This window comes from Panicum virgatum, chromosome 2K (assembly GCF_016808335.1).
Source record: "Panicum virgatum strain AP13 chromosome 2K, P.virgatum_v5, whole genome shotgun sequence".
In the NCBI taxonomy this organism is placed as follows: domain Eukaryota; kingdom Viridiplantae; phylum Streptophyta; class Magnoliopsida; order Poales; family Poaceae; genus Panicum; species Panicum virgatum.
In genome coordinates this window covers 3842304-3862964 of record NC_053137.1, presented here as the reverse complement: position 1 = coordinate 3862964, position 20661 = coordinate 3842304, and the positions used below count along the sequence as shown (strand labels likewise).

Below are 20661 nucleotides of genomic sequence, written 5' to 3'. Positions count from 1 at the left end.
TATTTATTAACCAAGTTTTTCAGACGAATCATTACAGTTCACAAGTAATCAGGTATTCGTTATACTAGAGGGTATTTTAGACTTTCCACTCCTCAGCTCAGCAGCCAGCCATCCAAAAGCTGGGTTGCCAAACAAGCCAACTTATCAAACTAGCAACTTTTCGGACCAGCAGGTGAGCTTCTCAGATCAGCAGCTTTTGGAAAAGCTCTAACTACCCCCAAACAGGCCTAATCCTGGGTGGTACCGTACTGTCCGGCCCGGCTGCTATGCTACTCCTGGTTGCAAGTTTCTACTGTTAAAATGCTGCAAGAAGTATTTTGTCAGCTGCAGGCTGCAGGTAGGGACCCGGCCAGCAGTCGGAGGCAGTGGGTCGTCGGGCCCACGTGACGGGAGGGAATCCGCCTACTTGCAGCATACGTACATTGTCTTGTACTAGGCTTGTAGCTCGTAGGAGTACGTATATACTAGCAGTAGCATACTGGTAGCCTCACTGGGCGGGGGCAGGGCGCCGGGCTGTTCCATTTCGTTGGGATGGGTCTATAGGGCTTGGCCCGCTTGGGTGGTGGCGCCAAGGTTTCTCGGCGCGGCGCGCGAGGCTACGACCCCGGACCCACCATTAAACAAGCCCCAGCTACGGCGGCGACCGGTCGGGTCCAGGCCCGCCCCCCCTCAGGCTGCGCCGTGGGTCCCGCCCCGCCTGGTGGGGGTGGGCCCTCGACGCGACGAAGCGAAGCGCGCGTGGGGTGGGGAGTGAGCCGCATTTGAGCCGCCGCTTGGGGTCCGCGAGGGAAGCCAGCCACCACCCACTTGCTGTGCTGGGCTGCCCCGTTTTGGCGGGTGGCACAACGATTTCGCGGGAAACGCCGGCAAAGAAAAAATAATTTACAAAACTCTCCCTCCCTCCTAGTCCTAGCGGCGCAAAGGACCGGGAGTAGACCAGAGTGGGCCCCCTACTGCGCCGTTTTGCGGATCCACCCCTGCCGAGTCCTGTATTTACATTATTATTCTCCTCCCTGCCACGACGCCCGGTCCGAGGGGGTGCGTACGTACGGTGCCACATACGGCGGCTTCCCGACGCGTACGAGCACGACCGCATGATGACTAGCTAGCTATTGCTCTGTTGCTTGTTGGCGTGCATGTAGCCATGTACGCCAGTGCCACCCGTATGTGGACTGTGGTGTACGAGACCACCGACCGATCCCTCACCTTAGCTTAACCGCACCAAAAACCCTACTGTACGTACCCTGGGTTGGTCGTCTGGTACGAGGCTGCGGTTCCTACTACGCAACAAACTGTTAACCCGCAATTCTCTCCACCTCACATGTTTTTCCCAAGCCTGGCTATCTCTCCCGCCATGTAGAGCATACATGTAGGACTTTTTTACCATGTGATTTGTATATAAGAAACATTTTATCTCTTTCGTATAATCTCTGTTTTGAATACCGATTTCACTGTTGTATTCTACATGATGAGACGAACAAAACTAGATCTCACTTACATATATTTTGAAGACATTTGCACTAGTAGCAACTTATGTGTAAATTTAATTTTGATATTCTTGAAGGATTTGCTACAATATACATATATAAATTGCTAGTGTGTATGTAATATCAACTTACATGCATAACATGTAACAACTATTTGTATTTTTTAGCTATAAAATATATATTAATCATAATATGTCTATCTTATAAGTTGCTATTGTAGTTATATCAGTTGCTAGAGTACTTTCTAAAATTGTTAATAGACAAAAAGTCTATATGTAAGATGTCACATTGTCTGTCTATAGGTTGCTATTTGTTACATCTGTCATATACATAAGTTGTCACAAATATAAGATGTCGTACACAAAAGTAGTAAAAAGAGTAAGTTGTCTGTACGCATAAATTTGTATACAAATTATCACAAAAATGAAAGTTATCAAACATTTAAATAAAAGTTACCAAAAATCAGAATTTATTATACAATGAGTTGCCACACATATAAGATTACTATAAACAAAATCTAAAATATACTCATACATATAAGTTGACACAAAGCAAAAGTTGTTATTCACATTAATTGTTATTACAATAAACCAATATACACATAAGTTGCTACAGACAGAGAACAAATCATCATATAAGTTACTAGCAGTTCACAAATATCATTAAAAATATATGCAAGTGGAGTCTAGTTTTCTTCGTTCATTGCGTATAACAAAATGGTGTATGCATATAAAATCACATCTTATTTTTTACTCCTGAGAGGAATTCCTACTCTCAAAATCGTTCTGAGACGCACCAGAAGGGCCGCGGCTGTTGGCGTACTAGGCGGTGACGAGCACTCCACAAAACTAGCCCCAGAATTATACTATTAGTTTTGTAATTAGACTTCATTTAATAAATCTAAATGCTAAGATTCTTTTTGATGTGACATCGTCTAAAATTTAGCCCCTGAAGATGAGTATATTCATAGAGGTGGGTGTGTATATGTGAGCGTTTTTATTTGTACCATGTTTCGTAAAAAAATAAGATGCGATTTATATACATAAGTTGTCACAAGAATAGAATCGGCCATATACGTAAGTTGTCACAAAAATAGAATCAGTTGTCAGAAACATAACAAATAATATTGCTATATATAGAAATAAATTTTTTCACACGTGTAAAAAAAGTTGCCACAAAAACAGCATGTGCTACACATGAGTTGCCCCACATATAAGAGATAAATTATTATAAATAAAATAATTATACACTTATATATATAAGTTGATACAAAATAATAGTTGATATACATACAAGTTGTTACTACAATAATATAATATACACATAAGTTGCTACAGAAAGAGTGCAAATTATTACATAAGTTGCTACTAGCGTAAAACATCATTAAAATATATCCTTGGTCTAATTTTATTCGTCTCGCCTTATAGAACATATTGGTGCAATTGGTTCTCGAAACAAAGATAATATGAATTAGATAAAATATTTTTTAGATAGCTTATATAAAAAATTGATCTCCTTACATGTGCTCTGCGGATGAGTATATTAAAATATTGATATGTGCGACTGTTGGGCCGCAGACTCAAAATAAGCTAGAAGCGTGCCGGAGCGCGGTCGCGCGCTGGCGCGGACGCGCGACCCGTCGTTGCTTAGCTTTTTCCCAACCGGTTCATCCTTCATTCTTCCGACCGGTTGCTTTAAGATCCGTGGGTGAGATGAGGCTAGATGATTAGGCCGTGTCCAACGGTAGAGGCACCAATGGCTCTAAGCCAGCACCGGCACAGTAGCACATAGGCCGGGTGCTGGGAACGTGTCTGTGAGAGGAAGATGCATTGGGAATTGCTAGAGCTGATGAGCGCTAGCTCGTTAGAGCAAGTATTACAGTGGACTCCTAGCTGGCTGGTATCTACATGAAAAAAATAGAAATGAAGAGAGAGAATAGGATGGACGTCTCACGACATGCCGGCTAGGGCGAGCGAAAACCTCATGTGCGCACGGCTATTGGCTGAGCAGCTGGGTGCGCACTAAATAGCCGTGGCCCCGCCATGCATTGTCGCATGCAGTGAGTGACGAGCTGCCGAAACCATTAAACCTGCTCTTAGTTTTTCCATTGTTTATTGATTTAAAAACTCTTTCAACTGGATTAGAGCTGCCTGTTGGGAAGGGCCTTAGGAGTTTGTCACCTTTCCTCCTATTCGGCAATGCGGATGAAGCATGGTTACTGGAGGAGAGGGTAGGAGGGAAGATGATAGTAATAGAATGGAAAAAGTTTAATTTATGATCCTCAACTATAGTCAAAGTCTGGATAACTCTCTAAACTATAATTTAGTTCTATTTACCTTCCAAACTATGTTATTTAGTTCATTTACCCCTACGATACAATTTATCTTTTTTGTTACTCCATACACAAGTTGAATTTTAATTTCAAATTTTGCGGAGTAGCAGTGAACATCACAATGAATATTTAGAAAAAAATTATTATTATTTCCCACTGGTTTTAATATAATTTTGAACTCTAATGATTAATTTATTGTTAAATATCATAATCAATCAAAACAATGATAAAAACAATATGATATATTTTTCTAACATGCATTATGGTGTGTACTATTATCTTGTAAATTTTCAACTTAAAACTCCACTTATGCATGAAGAAACGGAAAAGATAAATTTTATTAGGGAATAATTGAACCAAATGATATAGTTTGGGAGATAAAATGAACCAAAAGATAGTTTAGAGAGTTATCCAGACTTTAGTTATAGTTGAGGAGAGTAATTTAGACTTTTTCTAATAGAATCATGAAATATTACCGGTAGTTAAATAATAGTGTGGCTTGCACTAATTAATTTGAAATTTTAAAGCACATCTCACTTACCAACTCGACCACGTCTCACGGTGGTATACTATCGACTTATCGAGTGACACATCTGATTTCTCAATTCTCATGATCCGTTTGGTTGCTTCAGTATCTGGATATTCTTGGGCGCAATAGGTCCTGGTACGGTAAAACCAAAACAGTTTACGGATTAACACGCTGCAAATCTCAGCCCAGGCTCGTTGTCACTGCAAAAGTCCAACACTAGTACTACTACGCCCGCTGGACAAAATCCAGAATTACAGCTTCTACAAAGGACCAGAACGCAAAAAGGCAATTAAAAAAAAAACCCGCGACGCGAAACCAAAAGGCGAGGGCCACCGGCCACGGCCAAGGACAGGGAAAAGACACGCCCATCCCCCACGCCGCGGCCGCCTCCCACCTCCACACTCTCCCACTCCATTCCCCTGCTGACTCCGCCTCCCCTCCGCCGCCGCCGACGTCCCACAGCAGCTGCCGGGAGCAGCCCAACCCATCCCTAGCTAGCTAGGGTTAGGGCTCCGCACCTGCCGTCTCCCCCAGGGCTCCCTGCCGGACCCCATTGCGTCGCATTGCCTTTCCCTTCCGCCTCTGCAAGTCTGCAACCCGGCTCGTCGCAGCCATTCTTCATTCAATCTTGCTCCGAGGGTGGTTGCCGCCCCAAAGAGCGGCGGCGGTGGGTGCTGCGCTTAAACGCCCGGTCTCGTTGCTTGGTAAGGGGAAAAGATTGCATTTGGACTTCCGTTCCCATACCACATCTTCAACTTCTTGGATGTTTCTTGCCTTCTTGGGTTCTTGGATGGGTTCGCTGAGCTGAAAAAGGTGCGTGCTTTTGTGCTGCGTTTATGCGTTCGAGCCGCGGTGGGTGGATGTTTTAGTGGGCAAAGCTTCCGCTTTTACCGGCGTTGTTGGGGGATTAAAGGAGTTGGGTTTAACTGTTTTTGTCCTGAAAGATGATTTTTTGTTTTGTCAGAAAGGAATGCATTTTTCTGTGTTGTTTATACTAGTACATTTTTGCTGCTACCTCTTTCGGAGCTCAAGATTCGGTCTTTAGGGGTGTTTGTTGAATCTGGAATCTGTCTTTATTTTGACATTTCTGTGCTTATTTCAGGTCCAAAGGCGTTGAAACGTAGGAATCTGGCGTTTTATGCCGAAGTGGCTGGTGTAGAGATCAGGTGAAAGGGACAAGTGTTGTGGCCGGATATTAGTAGCAGGGTGCACTAGCAGCTGTGTGATAGCTACCCTGCACGCACGCTCACACTCCTTTTATCCTCCAGCAAATGCATCAGGTGCTGTGTTCTTGAATCCTAGTAGCCTCCCAGCCCCTACCCGTGGAGGATAGAGAGTGACCGATGGGGCTTCTTGGGGGTTTCTTCGTGTTGCTTCTGCTAGCGTCCCCTGTGCTCGGCCAGCTGCCTTCGCAGGACATCCTCGCACTCCTCGCCTTCAAGAAGGGCATCACGCATGACCCTTCCGGCTACATCACCGACTCCTGGAACGACGAGTCCATCGACTTCAATGGATGCCCGGCGTCCTGGAACGGCATTGTGTGCAATGGCGCGAGCGTCGCGGGGGTCGTGCTCGACGGCCATGGGATCTCTGGCGTTGCTGACATCTCTGTGTTTGCCAATCTCACCATGCTCGTGAAGCTCTCTATGGCCAACAACAACCTCTCAGGGAGCCTCCCGAGCAATGTAGGCAGTCTGAAGAGCTTGAAGTTCATGGATATCTCGAACAATCAGTTCTCGGGTCCAATCCCTGAAGGTATTGGCAACCTTCGCAGCCTGCAGAACCTGTCACTTGCTGGGAACAACTTCTCAGGGCCACTTCCTGACTCCATTGACGGGCTTATGTCGCTTCAGTCGCTGGATGTGAGCGGCAACTCTTTGTCTGGTCCGTTGCCTGCAGGTTTGAAAGGTCTGAAGAGCTTAATTGCACTGAACCTGTCCCACAATGCCTTCACAAAGGGTATTCCTGCTGGTCTCGGACTCCTTGTGAACCTGCAGTCTTTGGATCTGAGCTGGAACCAATTGGATGGTGGTGTTGATTGGAAGTTCTTGATTGAATCAGCTGTTGCTCATGTTGATTTCAGCGGCAACTTGCTCACCAGCACTACCCCCAAAGAGCTCAAGTTTCTAGCTGATATTTCAGAGACAATTCTGTATCTGAACCTAAGCAACAACAAGCTGACTGGGTCACTGATTGATGGGGTTGAACTCTCTACTTTTGGAAGACTGAAGGTGCTCGATTTGAGCAACAATCAGTTATCTGGTGACCTGCCGGGGTTCAATTATGTTTATGATCTTGAAGTTTTGCGACTTGCAAACAATGCATTCACTGGATTTGTACCTAGTGGTCTTCTGAAGGGGGATTCTCTGGTTCTAAGCGAGCTGGACCTAAGTGCTAATAACCTGACAGGTATTTATCCACTTAAAAATTGTTCTTTCAGTCCTCCTGTTCTCTTTTCCTGAATGCCATGTAATGCCCATGTTGAAGGTTTAGTGCTATTGATATCTTCTTTTTTTCTCAGTAACAAGGACAAAAGTAAGGCTAGTCAACACAACTTGTGAAAACATCAAACATGAATTCTCATCTAGAACTTTGTGTACTTGATCCTTTATGTTGTTTTATTTATCCGATGCAAATGATGAATTGAGCTGCTGATTACCCCCTAAAAATATGAACTGAATGATATTTGGTTGAGTTTGCACCTATTGGCTAATTCTTCCTTTTTCCTTTGGTTAGTTCTATATATATAGTTGTTTCATTTGACATAAAATGTGTACTTATGTAGAACCCTGCCCATATTATTTCATACTGAGAGATTGCCTTCTCATCATCAATTTTGTCCAGCGCAACTAATGAATTGATATGGTAGTTAGACATGCAGAGAGGCAGGTTATATGAAGTAGCATGAACGAAAATTGATGAATGGAAGGAGATATGAAAAGTTCTGTTTTATGCATTTCTCTGTTTAGTGCTGGAGTTGGGATATGTATCCTACATGCGAGATTTCTCACTGATCTGTTTGTAGTACACAATGCTGTCAATGCATGTAAATAGTATGTGAACATGTGATGCTTAGCTGTCTTAATTTACTCTTCCGTACTAATTCTCTAGTGAAATGAATCTCCACCATTTTGATTACAGTACCCCACTAAACTCCAAGCTTCTCAAAATCAGTACCCCTGTCGTGGCCTACAAAGTAAAGAACTAGGCCATCCTGCCATGTGATTGGCTTTAAAGTACTGCTAGCCAATAAAACTTAGGCATGTGCCAGACCAGTTAGCTTTTTCTGTTTCTTCCCCTATAAGTTCTATGTAAAGCTTACATTCGGTATAAAAGATTCTTTGCAAATCTGTGCTCATAATCTGGCCTACTGTGGCATTGCCTAAATCTTCATCAACTTGTCCACTCTCCACTGCAACTAATGAATTGGGTCTTATCTAAATGTTTGGTTATAGCAAGCTTGATACGGTAGTTACAGATGCAGTGAAAATGCGGATTATTTTATGGAGTAGCATGATTGAGAATTGATAAATGAAAGGAGATGATTCAACAGCCATCACAATAAAAGGTTCTGTTAAGTGGAGACATGCTCATTTTTGGAGCTCTGGGCAGACCCTTTATCCCTGTAACATTTTTTGTTTTGGGGGCTCTTTCCCCCCCTTTTTTCTCTTCTTAATATATTCATGCACAGTTCTCCTGCGCGTTCAAGAAAAAAAATTGGAGCTGTGGAATATATCCTGATGGCAAGATTTCTCAGTGATGAAAGCAGATAATGCAAAGTGTCATGTTCAGTTAAACTGCATTATGAATCTGTTCATAGTACAATGCATGGAATTAACATGTGAATGTGACATGTAGCTGTTCCATTTACTCTCTTTTGTAGTAGTCCTATAGAGTTGCAGTGCAATGTATCTCTAGTCCTCCACTAGCACCTTACACTACTCTAATCTCATGAAAAAAACTAGGACATCTTGCCATGTGGTTGGCTTTAAATGTTGTGGGCTCATTTCTAACATCAGCAAGTAACAGGACTAGCAGGTGCAGCTGTATAAGCTATGATTGGATTGAACTGTTGCAGTATTATTACCTGATGCCTTGCAAATCACTGGCTTACTTTGAGTAAAAATAATAACTATGCATAGAGCATGGATATTAAGTGTGCTAATGCATTTACCAGCATTTGCATATTTGATTTCCTAGCATGACATTATCTGTGATGACAGTAAGAACCCATTCATTTCTTATCTTTTGTACTTACCGTATTTTCTTTACTATGCAGGGCATATCAATATGATCACATCAACAACTTTGCAAATCCTTAACTTGTCCTCCAATGCTCTTTTTGGGGATCTTCCATTGCTTTCTGGGAGCTGCACTGTGTTAGATCTATCAAATAACAAGTTTAGAGGGAATTTATCAGTAATTGCCAAATGGACCAGCGATTTGGAATATGTTGATCTTAGTCAGAACAACCTAACTGGGACAATTCCTGATGTGAGCGCTCAGTTCCTTCGCCTAAACTACCTAAATCTTTCCCATAATGCTCTATCTGACACCATCCCTGAAGCTGTTGTTCAGTACCCCAAACTTACCGTACTTGACCTGAGCTCCAATCAATTACGCGGTCCTATTCCTGCTGATCTATTCACTTCGTCCATGCTACAAGAGCTCTACATCCAAGATAACATGCTTTTTGGTGGCCTATCATTTCCTGGTTCCTCATCCAAAATTTTGAGTCTTCAAGTGCTTGATATTTCTGGAAATCACTTCAATGGAAGCCTCCCTGATGATATTGCTTCCTTACCTGGCCTCCGAGTTCTTGATATATCGACAAACAATTTCTCTGGTCCATTACCTGCTGCTGTTAGTAAGCTTGGGGCGCTTACTGATCTTGATTTGTCAATAAATCAGTTCACCGGGCCATTACCTGAGGATCTTCCAGATGACCTCATATCTTTCAATGCGTCCTATAATGACCTTTCTGGTGTCGTGCCAGAGAACTTGAGGAAGTTTCCAGAATCTTCTTTCCATCCTGGGAACTCAAAATTAGAATATCCTGCTAGCTCATCTGGATCTGGGAACTCCCCATCGGGTTCCAGAGGTGGCAAATCACTTAGTACAGGTGCTAAAATAGGAATTGTAGCAGCTAGCATTGTTATTCTTGTCATCCTTATCCTTATTGCTATCATATGCCATTACAAACGGATCTCAAAGCAGTTTCCTAGTTCGGAAAAGGTTTCAGATAAGAACCTCCACAGGGCTACTAAAGACTCTACCAGTATGAAAGGAAAGGACAACAAAGGTGGTTTGGTCTCAGCAGATGAGCTTGTCACTCCTCGAAAGGGCTCTACATCTGAAGCACTTAGCCAAGAAGAAAAATCAGCTGTTGGGGGCTTTTCACCGTCAAAGGGCAGCCGCTACTCTTGGTCACCGGATTCTGGAGAGGCGTATGGTCAGGAAGGACTGGCACGGTTGGATGTTAGATCACCTGACAGGTTAGCAGGGGAGTTGCATTTCTTGGACGAAACAATCACACTTACACCAGAGGAACTTTCAAGGGCGCCAGCAGAAGTTCTAGGCAGGAGCAGCCATGGAACTTCGTACAGGGCTACACTGGAGAATGGTGTGTTCCTTACTGTGAAATGGCTGAGGGAAGGTGTTGCAAGGCCTAAGAAAGAGTTTGCTAAGGAGGCAAAGAAATTTGCAAACATCCGCCATCCAAATGTGGTTGGGTTGCGGGGGTACTACTGGGGTCCAACACCACATGAGAAATTGATATTGTCAGATTATGTTGCGCCAGGAAGTCTTGCTAGCTTCTTATACGGTAATGCCATCATCTATTTATTACCGTTTCTGCAGATGCCGTACATCTGACTAAGAGTTCTTGCATAAAGTTCATCTGCGTATCATACTAGCAGTTTCCTCACACTCATCAGAGACAAAAAAAAAAGTTCAGTCACTAACTCTGCTGAGATGTTTTTCTAAATGTGCAGATCGACCGGGCAGGAGAGGTCCTCCATTGACCTGGGCACAGCGGCTGAAGATTGCTGTCGATGTGGCTCGTGGCCTGAACTACCTCCATTTCGACCGTGCAATGCCCCACGGAAACCTCAAGGCCACCAACATCCTGCTGGACGGTCTGGACCTCAATGCTCGTGTTGCAGACTACTGTCTGCACCGCCTGATGACCCAGGCCGGCGTGGTGGAGCAGATCCTCGACCTGGGTGTGCTGGGCTACCGCGCCCCGGAGCTGGCAGCCTCCAAGAAACCATCCCCCTCGTTCAAGTCTGACGTGTACGCCTTCGGTGTCGTGCTGCTGGAGCTCCTGACCGGCAGGTGTGCAGGGGATGTTGTGTCGGGATCTGAGGGTGGTGTCGACCTCACCGACTGGGTCCGGCTGCGTGTGGCGGAAGGCCGGGGATCGGACTGCTTTGACCCGGCCATGGCCTCAGATTCTGAGAACCCACAGGCTGTGAAGGGCATGAAGGAGGCCCTGGGCATTGCACTGAGGTGCATCCGGCCGGTCTCCGAGAGGCCAGGGATCAAGTCTGTGTATGAGGATCTTTCGTCAATCTAGCTAGGCTCATTCACTAGCACTAGATTAACAGCCCGTGTGTTAGCGTGTGTGTTGTCTGAAACTCAAGTACTGCTGTAGCAGGGAAATCCAAGTGTTTTTGGCCTCGTCTTGATGCCATCAATTTCAAATGGAATGTCATTGGTTTCCTAAGTGTTCTGTTTCATTTTATTGTACCATATTGCCCATGTCCATCGTTGCATCTAGATTTAGCATTAGCCCAGACTAGCCTTGCTTGTCAAGGTTTGGCAAGGCAAATCTTGTTTGGTGTGGAGAGCCAATTTAGGTCTCCCTTAAAAGCATCTAAGCACCTACTTAAACAATTTTAAGATTTTTAAAAGTCCCTATGTGCTTTATTTTATATGGACGGTGGGAGGGCAAATTGATGGTGGATGCATGGCGTATTGCGAAATAATGTGCGCCTTACCAGATCTTAGCATGGTTAAAATTCAAGATTCATCTGAACACAAAACAACAAGACGTATCATGATAGGATGCATGGCAATTACGAAATCAGGTTTGCTAATTACTTAAAATGATATTGCGAGGTGTGTGCTCTCGGTTGTAAGTTATAAACACAGTCAGCCTACATCAATTGACAGACGCTAGAGAAGAACTTTGAAGAAAAGAACCTGGAAATGTTAACGGAGTTCAACTGTCCTAACAAAGATCAATAAAGGAACTGGGTTAAAGCAGTGAAGGGTACTGCAAGATAGTAGTATTATACTAGTCACATAATAAGAACTCTGTTACTGCAAAAGAAATGTATGTTCAGAACTCTCACTGAGATGCTCATACCAACATCCTCTAGCTTAACTGGGAACTACAAGTCTAGTTCAACTAGGAACAACACAAGTGTATGAACATTACATCACCACATTACAACAGAAACAAGGATCAAACTTTTGCTTGGTTGGCTCCTCTCCTTGCATCCAACGAAATTAAGCCAAAATCTAGTGCCCAATAACCAAGATGAAATGAGCGACTAGCATGACTACAGAAGTGATGTCTAGTATGACTGCACAAGTGATGTCTGCAATCATCTCAACTCTCCTTGTCCTTGCTAGGTCCTGAAGCTCACGCCTTCTGAGAAGGAAAAACAAAAAAACCTGTGTTAAAGAAACATACTATACTACAAAGAAAATTAAGCTGTAACAACCTTAGTCATTACTCATTACCTCATTTCCATCTTGAGTTCATCCAATTCTCTCCTTAACCTTGCTTGGTAATTCCTAGCTGTTGAATGTCATCCTCTATCTGCTTTAGGTTCTCAAGCCTCTCCTATAAGTGAACAATATGCATATGAAGCTTGTTTGGATGATACTAAAGAAACTTGACATGACATGGACCACAGATAACACCATAGTTCTAATTCAAACTCAAATGAACTGAAGACTACAATCAGACACTTTTAACAGAAGATAGTAACAAATCCTTCGGTTCAAAAAATAGTAACAAATCCTTAGTTATAAAGAAAAGAACTCATCTTGGTATTAGTTTGTGCGATGAGCAAATTTACATTTTTTTTTCTTTTCTGAAGTGGCAAACTAATCATGTGGAAAAACGCAGTAAAGGTGGAAAATGATGCAGTAAAAGATCAAGTTTCATGCTCAGGACTCTAAAGGTGTGCAGTTGCAACCCATGATTATATTATGCATCACAGGATCTGAACCGACTATGAATCTGCTGCTACATAGTTACTATTTCACCACAATCGAATCATCTTTGATAGAACAATGCAATAAAGTTTTGCCTTTTATTCTTGAAGCAGAAAGAATGTCAAAGCATGCTGCTGGATTTGGCAACAGTAAGGGAGGTTGTGAACACATTCTCCTGAAGGTGCAAATGCTGAGTTTGATTAATTGTCTTTCTAAAAAAAAAGAATTTGATTAATTATGCCACAGCATGCTTATATTTGAGAGGGGGAGGTTCGATCAACTCACCAGGAGAAAAGGGTGCAGCTCCAAGCGTTCCTTGGCTGTGGTGGTGGTGGCACGCCCCTAACAATGGGGTCAGCAACTTCGATTAGCGATAGTAGACATAGAAATGCCCGCATCAACAAGTTGCAAGCTTTACCTCGCTCGAGTAGTGGTGGAGCATGGACGGCGCTGAGCGCGGTGAGACCAGGCCCGCGTGGGGCACACCCGGGAGGAAGGCGGCGGCATGCCCCTAGCAATGCGGCCCGGCGACTTCTGTCAGCGAAGATAGGCGGCGAAACGCACAAACAAGAACAAGCTGCAATCTTTACCTCGCTCCGGTAGCAGCGGAACAGCGACGGAGCCGAGGGCGGTGAGAGGATCGCGCGGGGCGCACCGAGGAGGCTGCCGGCTGCGGCAGCGGCGGCGGGAACCTGGAGAGGGAAGGGAAGGGTATCATTTTTCTTTTGTGAGCGATGCGATCACCGTGACGCTTGGTAGCACAAAGGAGAGAATGCCAAACCTTGCAGGACGAAGAACTCAGCGCCGGATCCAGCCGCACTGGTCGGAGGCGGCGAAGAGCACGGAGAGCGCCGGCGGATGCGGCCATTACCGCTCTTGGAATCGTCTTCGTGCCTTCGTGGAGGTTCGGAAGGGGAGGGGTTTTCCTTTATTTTTTTCTCGGGGAATAAGTTTAATTTACCCCTCACGGAGTCTAAAATATCTCCGAATTACGAAATTAGACATTTTACCCCCTCAATTCTTAAAACTGGACGAGTCACCCCTAGCTGATTTTCACAGTGGTTTTGCATGATGTCAGTATATGAGTCCCATATGACGGGCTCTCTCTCTATCTATAACCTCGCCACCGGCCTCGACCACCACCTCGCCCCGGCAGCAGCTTCGCCGTTGACCGCTCTTCCCACCTCTTGCTCCCAGCCCAACCCTAAACCCTAACCCTAACACCTCAACGGTGCTGGATGCGGCCGGCGGCGCTCCACGGAGGAAGAAGCCAAACTAGAGGAGAGGAGAAGAAGGAGATTGTACAGTCCCCGTAATCAGCATGAAACTCAAATATTGAAAGATTTAACCTCTTTCTACCTTCCGAAAGATGGATAGAATTTTTGAGGGGATTTCTGATCCTCTGTAGTAGCCATGCCCAATGTCAGAGCCCAAACCAACCCAGTTCAGCCTGGTGGACGTAGTCGAGGAGGAAAAGGGTGCTTTTTTCATTTTTATATTTTAAAAAAACAAAATTTCAAAAATATATGCAGAGTAGGGAAATTTTCAAAAATAGATGTCTGTCGCCCATCCAGTGGGCGAAAGGATCTAAATGTAAAAAAAATACATTTAGGTCCTGGCGAGCAGGAGACATTAAACAGTGAAGTTGTAAAATTGATATAAAATCATAGAAAAATAAAAAAAATACAAACTCAACTGTTATGGATTCTATGAAACAAGATCTACAACTTTTATTACATAAAGTTTTTCATTTGATCAATTTATCTTGCTCTATTTTAAATACTAGTTTAATGCATTTTTATTTAAATCTAAAGATCCATCCTTTGGATGCATGTAATCTTTGGCCAGAGTGTTACATATGGTGAGCATAGGCTTGTACAAAATTGGTAGGCCCAGAAAACATTTCTAGAATAAGTTTTTAAATTAGATCTTGCAATATGTCTAATTTAAATGGGTTATTTATCCATGCTGCTATACTGAGTATTAAATGCCATAACTTTTACAGTACCATTATTTTATTTTCTAAGAGGTATAAAAATATTTTTGGTAAATTTTAGATAAGCACAACTAGACCAAATGAATTATTTCAGATTTTTCTAGGTACAAGAACTATTTTTCTTGATTTAGATACATTGATCAAATGAAAAACTTTATGTAACAAAAGTTGTAGATATTATTTCATAGAATCCATAACAGTTGAGTTTGTATTTTTTTCGATTTTTCTACGATTTTATATCGATTTTACAAGTTCACTGTTTAATGCGCCCTGAGCGCCAGGACCTAAATATAATTTTTTTTTACATTTAGATCCTGTCGCCCACTGGATGGGCGACAGGCACCCTGTCGGGCGACAGGCACCCATTTTTGAAAATTTCCCTATTCGACATATATTTTTGAAATTTTGTTTTTTTAATATAAAAATGAAAAAAAGGCAGGAAAAGGGTGTCAATGGCCCAATGCTCTACGAATTGAACTGGTGCTGGCCCGTTAATGAATCTGGGATCTCACAGACCCGTTAACAAACTCAAACAATAATGGACTGGGACAGAGGCAGGATGCACGTTCGGGTTATTATCTGTCTAAATTTCTAATCATTTTTTTGCGAAAAAAATTCCTAATCATCACTCGAGCCAGTGGCGGATCCAAGATTCATGGACAGGGGGGCTGACATCCTTCTTCCTCCTCCAGCCCTCCTCTCCTTCTTTCTTCTCTTCTTCGTCCCCTTATTCCTCCCCTATTTTTCCTTGATGTGCAAACATGTAGGGGGGCTGGCGGACCCCAGCCCCCACACTAGATCCGTCCCTGACTCAGCGTTTTTCTGAAAGTTCATCAGTCAAATCTTTTTCTGTACGCAATGGGTGCCGCTCGTGTAAGGACGAAAGCGTCTATATTATTTGCAGTCTCCAACGTTGCTCAAATCTTTCATGGATGACGTCTCTCCGATTCATTGTTGGTCATTGGATTGACCTACTCCAATAAACTTATTGAAATAAACTAATATAGTTTTCAAAGCAAGAAGGAAGAATAAGAGAGAAATTAAATATAATACGTTGTACAAGAAGTATTTAACAATTAACATTGTTGACTTTTTATCCAAACTAAATTTGTTTAAAAATTATTACTTCTTATAAATAGCTAATAATTGTTATATTGTAGCATTATTAGCATCTTTGCAGAAACAAACAATATACCCTAATAATGAGATGCAAGCGTGGATTTACCGAGAGTACCCACCGAATGGTCACACGTGAATACCACGTGAATGGCCTACATTCATGAAATAGAGTAATTAGCATGCCCTGCTTACATGCACGCATGCAGCCTCGTGCCCTACCTAGGTTGTGAGTTTGTGACTTGTGAGTGGCTAATATATAGCTTGGGATTGTGAACGGCGACGCTACATGAATGCATGCATGCACGCCCGTAACTGTTTTTCTTTTTAATTCTTGTAGAAAATAGACCTTATTTTTTGGAGGATAAAAATATAACCCTATTCGTCATGAAGAAACTAGACAAGTTACTGATAGAACTCTAGGATCGACACAGTGCATAAATTGAGTAGGATTTCTTTTCTTTTCTTTACATCAAGTGCAAAAGACTCTAGATCTATTGCATAAGCGATATATGAAGGAACGCAGTGAGAGAGTAGAGAGAGACCATCACCACCAGCATTTGAGCTCGATCCGGCGGCCATCTCCGGTTCACTGATGACGATCTGCTCTAAGGCAGCGACGAGCGGCGCAGTGGTGTCGTGAGCGTGACGTCGAAGTCGAGGGTGATGGCAACGACGCCGATGGATCAACGTCGATGGAGGCGGCGGTGAAGCTTCCCGCTACTCCAGCGCACCCTCTAGATCGGCTAGGGTTTAGAATGTGGGAGTGGGTACTGGCGGCGCAACGAACTTCGGTCACCGTGCCCCGGCCCCTTCACCCCTCTTTATTTAGCGCTGTGCAGCGGGGGCCCACCAACCATTAAGGTTGGGCGCCCCCGATCAGGGCGCAAATCAAGGTCCTAATAGACCGTTGGGTCTATTAGGAAAGAGATCAATCCAACATTCTCCCCCTTGATCTCACTTTGTTCTTTTAACTTTATACTTTAACTTGAAACTTTTTCCTTTAGTTGTTCCATCACAGATTAATGAATAGAGCATGTTTTATCGTCACGGTCCAAGACCGATGGACTCAACAGCTACCATACACATCACTGTTTTGAAACAAATTCTTTATCTCTTGGGCCCTTTTGTTTTCCAGAAATCACAGGCTTTCCCTTAAACCCATGCCGGCTATGTGTTCCATGAACACATTGGGTGGTAAGCCTTTAGTGAGCGGATCCGCAAGCATTTTCTTTGTACTTATATGCTCGAGTGTAATAGAGTGATTCTGGATTTTCTCCTTCACAATATAAAACTTTATGTCAATGTGTTTGGCAGCACCACTTGACTTATTGTTGTGAGCATAAAACACTGCTGGTTCATTGTCGCAGTACATTCTGAGTAGTCTTTGAATGCTGTCTACCACTCTTAAACCGGGTATAAATTTCTTTAACCATTCAACCTGTCCCGAGGCCTCATAACATGCCACAAATTCAGTGTACATCGTCGATGATGCAGTGACGCTTTGTTTGGAACTTTTCCACGATATAGCTCCCCCTGCGAGTGTGAACACATAACCAGACGTGGACTTTCGGTCATTGATGTCCCCCGTAAAATCCGCATCTGAGTACCCTTCTATCTCTAGGGAATCAGATTTTCTGTATATTAGCATGAGGCCTTTTGTGCCTTGTACATAACATAATGCTTTCTTTACCATGATCCAGTGTGTCTGTCCTGGATTACTTTGATATCTGCCAAGTATCCCGGTAACAAATGCTAAGTCAGGGCGTGTACAAACTTGAGCATACTGTAGCCTTCCGACAGCTGAAGCATATGGAACCGCTTTCATTTGATCGATCTCATACTGGTTCCTGGGACATTAAAATTTCGCAAATCTATCGCCCTTGACTATTGGAGCAGGTGAAGGCTTGCACATATGCATACTGTATTTCTTTAGAACTTTTTCTAAGTATGTCTTTTGTGACAGTCCCAATACCCCCTTTGTTCTATTTCGGTGAATTTCAATTCCCAAAACAAATGAAGGTTCACCAAGATCTTTCATATCAAAGTTTGAGGACAAGAATTTCTTTGTCTCCAGTAGCAGACCAACATCGCTACTAGCAAGTAGAATGTCATCCACATATAGGATCAGGAAAATAAATTTTCCACTTCCGAACTTTGCATAAATGCAATTGTCCTCCTCATTTTCTTTAAACCCAAATTTTCTTATGGTTTCATCAAACTTTAAATACCACTACCTAGAGGCTTGCTTTAATCCATAAATGGATTTCTTTAAGTGACACCCCATATGTTCTTTTTTCTTTTACGACAAAACCTTTTGGTTGTGCCATGTAAACATTTTCATACAAATCCCCGTTAAGGAATGCCGTCTTTACATCCATCTGATGTAACTCTAAATCATAATGTGCCACCAATGCCATTATAACCCTGAAGGAATCTTTACACGAAACCGGAGAAAAGGTTTCGTTATAGTCTATCCCTTCTCTTTGCGTAAAGCCTTTTGCTACGAGCCGTGCTTTGAACCTTTCTACATTCCCTTTGGAGTCATGTTTTATCTTGTAAACCCATTTACAGCCTACTGTTTTGGCTCCTTTAGGAATTTCCTCTAAGTCCCAAACACCATTGGAACTCATTGATTTCATCTCATCCTTCATAGCTTCCAGCCATTTAGATGAGTGAATACTTCTCATGGCTTCTTCATATGAAGTGGGATCACCCTCCATATGAACCTCTTCTGTATTATAAACTTCATAGTCGCTAGAAATAGCCGACCTTCTTTCTCTTTGTGACCTTCTAAGGGCCACTGCTTGTGGCACATTTTGTGCATCAACTTCTGGCACATTTTCCATAGGGGGCTGTAGCTCCTCCTCCTCATGTCCAACCGCGGGTTCAGGCGGTTCCTGGATGACATGTTCCAAACCTTCGTTCACTGTTGGTATGGGTGGAGTTGCGACAGGTGTTGACACCGTAATAACTGGAATAGTCGGCGCAGCAACAACCGAAGAAGGTACTGACGTCACTATTTCAGGAACTTTTGGTGCAGCATCAACAGGTAGTGAGAAAAATGGCTCTTGAATCATAGGAATAGGCACGTACACCCGCTTCTCCTCAAGGTCAATTTCTCTAGGTACCATGCTCCCTCTGATCATTTCATTTTCTAGAAAGACAGCATGTCTCGTTTCTACAAACTTTGTATGTCTGTCTGGGCAGTAGAAACGAAAACCTTTCGACTTTTCAGGATAGCCTATAAAATGGTAGCTTACAGTTTTGGGATCCAGTTTTCCAATATTTGGATTAAACACTTTAGCCTCAGCTGGGCTCCCCCAGACCCGTAGGTGAGTCAGTGAGGGTTCTCTTCCTATCCATAGCTCATACGGTGTTTTGGGCACCGATTTGCTTGGCACTCTGTTGAGAATATGGATGGCGGTTTTTAACGCCTCCATCCACAGACTCAATGGCAATGTGGAATAACTTATCATACTGCGCACCATATCCATTAGTGTACGGTTGCGCCTTTCAGCTACTCCATTTTGCTGAGGCTCCCCCGGTGTAGAGTATTGAGCAACTATTCCATTTTCCTGTAAAAACCTCGCAAAAGGTCCAGGAACTTGTCCATAAGGGGTATGTCGACCGTAGTACTCCCCTCCACGGTCTGATCTTACTATTTTAATTCTTTTGTCAAGCTGATTTTCAACTTCAGCTTTGAATATTTTAAATTTATCCAATGCCTCAGATCTTTCTTTAATTGGATAAATGTAACCATAACGGGAGTAATCGTCTGTGAATGTTATGAACGAATCATAACCATCCACACTTTTCACAGGAAACGGGCCACATATGTCAGTGTGGATTATTTCTAATGTTCCTGCACTTCGTTTGGCACCCTTTTTGATTTGCTTTACAAATTTTCCTTTAATGCATTCAACGCATTGTTCAAGATCAGAGAACTCTAGCTGTGGAAGAAATTCACTTTTCACTAATCTTTCAATTCTCCCCCTCGAAATATGGCCTAAACGACAGTGCCATAATTTCGATGAAGTATCTTGAGTTCTCTTTCTTTTCTTTGTTTCTTTCTCTGACAAGGATTCATTCACATTCACATTACATACAGAATGCACTTTATCACGCATAGATAATAAATAAAGATCATTGTAAAGGACAGCATCACCAATACAATTATTATCAAACCATAGTTCACATTTGCCATTCGCAAAATGACAACCAAAACCATCTGTGTCTAAGCGTGATACACTGATTAAGTTTCTTTGAAGCGAAGGAACAAATAAAATATCTTTTAATACAAGCATGAAACCATTAACTAGCTCGAGGGAGACATCGCCAACAGCTTCCACATCTGCTTGTACTCCATTCGCGACTTTAATTTGTCTTTCGCTTCTTAGCGTAGTCCTTGTCGGACGGAATCCCTGTAAAGAATTTGCAACATGCACAGTTGCACCAGAATCAATCCACCAAGTAGATTTAGAAAACTTTAAATACAGGGATTCATTAACAAATGAAATTACATTCTCACCATTCTTTGCCATTATCATCTTTAAATAAGCGGGACAATCTGTTTTGCGATGCCCCTTGTCAAAACAGTGGAAGCACTCATCTTGAGCTAGAGTGCGCTGTTGCTGACGCTGTTGCTGATACTTCTGTGGCATAGGGGCTTTGTCTTTAGCTTTAGAGGAAGAAGCAGCATGGAAAGGCATTTTCTTGTTATTATGCACAAAATTGACAGACCCACCATTCTGTTTCTTGAGTCTATCTTCCTCTTGTGCACACATGGCAATTGCCTTTTCCATGTTCCACTTCTCTGGCTGTGAGTTATAGTTTACAACAAATGTTGCAAACTCTTTTGGCAGAGAGGCGAACACCAGGTGCACCATAAACTCTTCCTTGAGATCCAAGTTCATTGGTTTGAGCTTGGAGTTCAAAGCGCACATCCCCATGATATGATCTCTTATTG

The 20661-nt window shown here is 43.0% G+C and overlaps 2 protein-coding genes across 2 annotated transcripts; one reads left to right on the top strand and one right to left on the bottom strand.

Annotated features, from left to right (window-relative positions):
• The first annotated feature begins 4672 nt into the window (after window positions 1-4672).
• LOC120661708 (LRR receptor-like serine/threonine-protein kinase GHR1) lies at window positions 4673-11075 on the top strand. Its single transcript, XM_039940634.1, has 4 exons — window positions 4673-5052; window positions 5451-6757; window positions 8628-10172; window positions 10342-11075. The coding sequence occupies exons 2-4, from the start codon at window positions 5692-5694 to the stop codon at window positions 10923-10925; spliced, it is 3195 nt and encodes a 1064-aa protein (XP_039796568.1). The 5' UTR covers window positions 4673-5052; window positions 5451-5691; the 3' UTR covers window positions 10926-11075.
• Window positions 11076-11623: 548 nt separating this feature from the next.
• LOC120695850 lies at window positions 11624-13507 on the bottom strand. Its single transcript, XM_039979071.1, has 6 exons — window positions 13362-13507; window positions 13171-13272; window positions 12999-13091; window positions 12866-12922; window positions 12101-12203; window positions 11624-12008 (listed from the first exon to the last, which is right to left on the bottom strand). Exons 1-5 carry the CDS (start codon window positions 13446-13448, stop codon window positions 12135-12137), a joined length of 408 nt encoding a protein of 135 aa, XP_039835005.1. The 5' UTR covers window positions 13449-13507; the 3' UTR covers window positions 11624-12008; window positions 12101-12134.
• Window positions 13508-20661: the final 7154 nt, after the last annotated feature.